Below are 6140 nucleotides of genomic sequence, written 5' to 3'. Positions count from 1 at the left end.
CTGCACGTGCCCTGGGGCTGTTCCCTAGCCCCCCCTCCCCCCATGGCTCCCCACTCTGGGCTTGAAGACCTAAAATATTATAAATAGTGTTTCCATTTGTAAGCTGGTTTTTTATAGTTGGTGGGTGGGGAGCGTGGTGGAGGGGCTCTGTTAGTTGAGGGGGAGGGGATTCTGCTTGTTGAGGGGTGGGGGTGAAGGTTGAAGGTAATAAAGTTTTTTTGTTTTGAACATGTGCATGTCCTGAGAGTGGTGCTGGGGGTGGGCAAGGCGTAAGGGGGGTGTGGGTGGCAGGGCAGGTGAGCTGGAGCGAGGAGTGCAGGAGTTGGGGGTTGGCCAGCACCTCCTGCAGTCAATACCTGGGCAGCGCTGGCGGGTGTGTAGCTCTCCTGGAGCCTGGGGGTATGGAAGGGACTTACTGGGGGCAGCAGGGCCAGTACCATGCTCAGCAGGAGCACATGGCACTGGTCATCACTGGCAGGGACGCGGCTGGAGCAATGGGGTGCTGGGTGTTACTGGTGGGGGCAGGAGCACCCACAGTGTGGAGAGGCAGGGTGGGCAAGGTGGGAGCTGCCGCCAGCTGCCCCTGCACTGGGCACATGGCTCCTGGGCAGGGAAGAGGATGGCCAGGGATCAGAGTTTCCAAGATGGCTGCCAAATGCTGGCAGTGGTCAGAGGCTGGAGCTCCTCACAGTGGCCACAGGGCAACATGGCAGGACTGGTGCGAACTGGCACTAATTTTAGTGCCAGTTGCCTGCATGTGTAGACACCTGACAAAAATCAGTTATTGCACATTAGGCTAATGCGTGGTACCTTTAATCGTGACTAACTACATGCAGATGTGCCTACAGTGTCATAAACATTCTGCCATGTTCTAATCTTTGAGTTCTTTGCAACAGAAGTATTGCTTTATTAGTATGAAAGCTCAGAGCTAGCATCGTCTCAGGGGTGTCCTGAGTCTAATTCAAGGTGCCTTGAGCCTAAAGAGGTTGAGAACCACTGGTCTAGACCAACCTTGAGGTCCCTTCTGACTGTGAGTCTATGAGGCTGTGGATGGGTGCATAGTGTGAAATGCCAGTAAACCAAGCAGGCCCCTGTCACACACCCTAGTTGGAAAGCCCTGGCACTGCATGCCATGGCCGTGATTTTGAAGTATGCCAGTGGGGGTGTGCAATCTGAACTGCATGTCAATACAGCACTGAGGTAGAATTTGGGCCACTTCAAATGCATGTCTGACAACAGCTTGAGTCTCCAGTGGAAAAACTGAATATATCTATTTATTTGGTCTTGCCTCAAAGGTACTGAGTTATTAATGAGCATAGCCAGCAACAAGGTATCTGCAGCTTGCTGAGCCATTTGCTGCTAGAAGTAAGATTTCTGATGGAGAGGAGAAGGCTGATAGATGGTCATGGCTAATGTTGATTAGGAGGCTTATTTTGAATTGGCTGGATTTGAAAGGTTTGCTTTTTTGCATACAGAAATGAACATTTTAATTAATATGGCTTTAGTTAATTAATTTTATTTGTGTTTATCTCCAACTTTTATGTCTGAGAATTTCTGTTAGGTTTGTGGACAGTATTTTAATGCAAACAGATAATGCAGTGGTAGACTGATTTAGGAAATAAAAAGATTACACCTGGGAAAGAGGTGAGGCCTGTGCTGCAGTGAAAGGGTTAACTGCAGGGGCAGGAAAATGATGAAGTGGTAGCTCTGTTCTGGCAATGAAGGGTGAACATCTACAGGGAAGTGAATAGGAAGGAAGAGAGGAAATATAGGATGTGAGCCTTGATATCCTGTTTCTGACACATCTGGCTGAAAGTAGCCTCGGTTATCTTTTTTGACCTTCCCATCTCCTACCCCTGCCTATTAGCTCTGCCACTTTGCTCTGCCTTCCTGCCTTTCTTGCCTTTGTTTCACAGGCTAGGAACAGATTTTCAGAGAGGTTAGATCATAATAAAAGTGGCCACCTGATCTAATTTAGTTCACCCAGGTGTGGAGCTAACACTTAGATTGACCTAACTAGAAATCTAAGTGCAAATTGTACCAAAGCTCAGGTCTAAAAATGGCTGACCCTATCTAAGTTAACTGTACCTCCGAGGTAGTCGAACTTGGATCAGGTCAGGCAAGACCAGTCTAATTGAAACTGTACATTTCCCAGCACGGCCCTGTAGCTGGGAAAGCCCAGCTGCTGGCCCCAGCTCCAGGGCTGTGCTTTTCCTACCTGTCCCCTGGCACTGTGCTACTTTTAGCTCCCTGACCTCTTTTGCCTCCCTCAGATGGACAACCCCTCCACCCCCAAGCCCACCAAACCCCACATCCTGCAAACCACTCCTGGTGCAGGGAGCCGATCAAAGTAAACTGGAGTGGGCAGAAGGGCAGGTGGGATTGGAGTGGGGCAGGCTTGCTGTGGGAGAGCGTTGTTTATTTGGGGTTGGGGTGGTGGGCTAAAAATAGCCCCTGGTGTTGGAAGGGGGGTAAGAGAGCCTCCCCCAACCCCTGAAGCCACCTGTGGACCCTGCTGAAGCCCTCTGTTCCCTCCTACAGACCCCACTTATCTTCCCAATTCCCCCCGCAGATCCTGCTTGTCCCTGCATACTTTGTTTGTCCCCAATCTTCTGCAGACTCTGCTTGCCCCCTCACTCCCCTAGGCCTTGGGGATTGACAGCGAGGCCTTGACCCTCCCTGCTTGCCCTCCCCAATCCCAATTCACCTTAGATCGAGTGACTTGCTTTAACCTTCCCCTAACCTCACTAAATGTCTGTATGCACCCACACAGACTTTCTGCTTTGCTTTCCCATGGCTATGACACTTAGATGAAACTGAGCTCCACTGCACTTTGTGAGATGCCTGTGATTTGCTTTTTTCACTCTGCCAGTACAGCCCCACTGATTTGTATGTTAGTGTTCCAAATAACAGGTCATCTCAGTCTTGCATGGTTGGTACAGTAATTAATATGCCACATGGTTTCCAGGAACTTAAGACTGCTTTTTTCTCTTTCCTTGAGTTAAATAACTTTTTTTTTTAATTCCATCATGACCAAAGAAATGCCTATTACATGGAGGAAATGCCTCCCCACTCTATATCATCAAAGATGGTAATGGAGATTTTGGTTCTTGGGGGTGTATATGCGTGCATTGAAACTCTGTCTATACCTGTCCCTAATACTCCCCTTGCAGGAGCTGAAGACAAAACATAGAAAACTTTTACTCTGCCTCATTGGGGAGGGTGGGGTGCAGTGTAGCCCTAAAATTTGCAGAGAGTAGTGCTGGGGGAGTTGCTACATCAAATAGCAAGTTTTGAGGGGAGTGACTGGGTGTGTGAATATTTCACCACTATCTCCTCACCCTTTCTGATAGGAGCTGCATGTGTAAACTTGCTTGGGACTCAAGAGTAACTGCCAGGAGGGTTAGGGGTGGATAGAGCATAAAAATGCAGATAACAGGTGGCTGGGCTACAGGGAGGATGAGAATAGTAAGGAAATGATTACTGTGTTTTCTCTGTGGTCAGTGTTAATATTCATGGCTCTTAAAAATAGTAGGAAAATTTGATTTCACTGGTATATAAACAGTTAACTGAGTTTATAGTCTTTGCCAGGGCATGCCAAGGATTTCAAAAGAGCTTTTAAAAATACTAAAAAGCATCCATTATCCTTGAGAAGAAATGAATGGAATAAATTTGAATTTTCTAAATCCAGCCATCCCAGAGGAGATGAATTTAAAGCATTATGCTTCTCCACAACTGAAAAAAGATCTTCAAGATGTTTTATCATACCAAGCTCCCTTTTTTCTTCTTTTTAATTGCTGCTGGGAAGAAAACAGGCAGGACAAACTGCAGGTGGAAAGTAGATTTTCTTAGGATGCTTATGGGAAAGAATTGACACATTAAAGTTTAGCTTAGTTGTAACTTCAACTGTGCAGTTACTACTGAGACTGCAAAATAGTGATGGAAATTGTATGCTTAAAGTTCATAATATAAGTTACTCTCCTTGGTGATGGAGAATACCTCACTTCCTTCATTTAACATTTGCCCCTGCAGAGCACTTAGTACTAGATAGAAAAGAAAACTGATTTCAGGGCTGTTGGTGTTTGCACTTCATAAGCATATTGTGGATTTAACGTATTTCTAATTTTTTTACACCTATTTTCTGTTATTGGAGACAGCAGCTGTCCATCACTTATGGTATAACTTAGGAACCTTTTAAAACTGTAACAGTTGGTGCAAATCCATGTTTACAGACCTAAAACAACTGGGCAGCTTTCATCTCTGAATATTGGGCCCCTTCTTTATGTGCCTGAAAGTGGACGTGATGGCCTAAGTTTAGGCACTCCATTTGAAATTTTTTATCTTGGAATCATAAAACTCTCCAGAGAAAAATAAAAATGTAAAAAATGTAACTAATGTAAGTTATGTGATCAGTTATCACACAAGTGTCCAATCTCTCTTAGTGTAGTATAAACATCCCTATGGCATGTAGTCTTAGTCTTGTTTTAAATGTGGTCATTAATATTGCAGTAGTTAAAATGTTAAGGCTAGTGCACTTACCTTGGCATGTTCTACCTCCTACTACTTGGTATCCTTCAGGGCAGACACATGAGAATTTCCCTGGTTCATTGACACATTGATAGTGACATATGTAACTTGAAGTTCCGCATTCATCAACATCTGGAGAGCAAAGAAACAGTTAGATCTTATTGTCTTAAAAATCTACTTTGTACAAAGACTAACCATTAATAGAAATAAAATAAACCCAGTCTAAAAAAAAGAAATTCTTCAAAATCTGAAATGGATATTACACTTCAGCACCTTAAAGTTGTCTCCAAAAAAAGAAAATTCAACTGGTATTTTTTTAGCTATTTCCAAATATGAAACTGTAATGAAATGCATTTAGGTAAGTAGAGATTATATCAACACAGTTTCAGAATAGGCTTGAGAAAAGAGAGCCCACATATTTTTCTATTTCAAACATTTTGGCGGCTTAGCTCTGAGAGATATTTTACCCTCGTCTGTGTATGTAACTTGCAGTGCAGTTAATATGAAATAGCCTTAGGAAGATGTTAAGGACCATTTTTTGCCTTCAAACACTGTCTACTATGTCCCATTTTTATTTGGCTTTTGAAACTTTGCAAGTTGATCAATTGATTGCAAGACCATGTTAGGATGAAATGCTATTTAATCTTAATTTCATTTTAATTCTATTTAATAATTCCCATTATTGTGAAAAAAGTGAAGTAATAGAATTCAGATGTGGCACAGCAGTAGGCTAATGTGCCTGTTTGAGACCTGAGCTCAGTTCTTCTGCTTGGGTGTGGAGTTCTTTGTGTAAAACTTTCTCCTGTTCCCTATTAAGAAAGTAGGGGTGCACTGATAAAGACTGTTTGGGTCAATACCAATGGCCGATTATTAAAAAGCCACGTTGACCGATACCAATCCGATTGTCGATATGCAAGCCTGGCAGCTTGGAGAGATGCGTCTGGCTGGTAAGTCTGCTGGGGAGAAGGGGCATGCTGGGGGCAGATTGAGGCCCCTGTCATGAGGGATGGAGTGGGAGTGGGGCTGGGTCAGGGGCAGGCGCTGCCCAACTGGGGTGGAGTGAGGTACAGGATGGAGCTGAGAGTAGCTCGTTTCGGGGGTACGGCGAAGGGCAGCTCCTGCCGCTGCACACGCTGCAAAGGAGGCATGGGGGGCATGTGCATCCTGGATCTGCGCATGGGGCAAGGGCTGGCTGCCTGCTGCATGCTTGGGGCTGAAGTCAGTGCCAGGCTATTCCTGTCGAGGGGGTTGGGCTGGGACTGTGTTTGGGTTGGGTGGCGGGGGCACTGGGAGGGAGGATTTGGTGCGGGGGGGCTATGGTGAATTTTGGGGTGGCTGTATCCCACCCTGTAGCCCCCATCCTAGCACCACCACTGCTTGCCCCAAGCACAGCCTCAGCCCAACCCCCCCGCCAGAAAGAGCCTGGAGCCAGCCCCAGCCCACAGTAGCAGCCTGCCCTCACCCTGTGCACAGATCCCCTCCCTGTGTCACCTGGACGAGCTCCTTGCAGCTCCGTCCTATGCCTCACTCTGCCCTGGCCAGGCAGCACCTGCTCCTGCCCCAGCCCCACTCCCTCTCTCAATGCAGGGACCTCAATTGGCACCCCCTACACT

At 46.2% G+C, this 6140-nt stretch overlaps 1 protein-coding gene across 2 annotated transcripts in view; it reads right to left on the bottom strand.

The window, feature by feature from the left end:
• The window catches only part of EFEMP1 (EGF containing fibulin extracellular matrix protein 1), a 114419-nt gene that overhangs the window by 6999 nt on the left and 101280 nt on the right, over positions 1–6140 (bottom strand). For both annotated transcript variants that reach the window (XM_006021566.1, XM_025201595.1), the window contains one exon: positions 4540–4659. In XM_006021566.1, the coding sequence (XP_006021628.1) occupies positions 4540–4659 (120 nt within the window). The remainder of the gene's footprint in view (positions 1–4539; positions 4660–6140) is intronic.

This window comes from Alligator sinensis, unplaced genomic scaffold (genome assembly GCF_000455745.1).
Source record: "Alligator sinensis unplaced genomic scaffold, ASM45574v1 scaffold432_1, whole genome shotgun sequence".
NCBI lineage: Eukaryota > Metazoa > Chordata > Crocodylia > Alligatoridae > Alligator > Alligator sinensis.
This window is presented reverse-complemented; position numbering and strand designations above follow the sequence as displayed.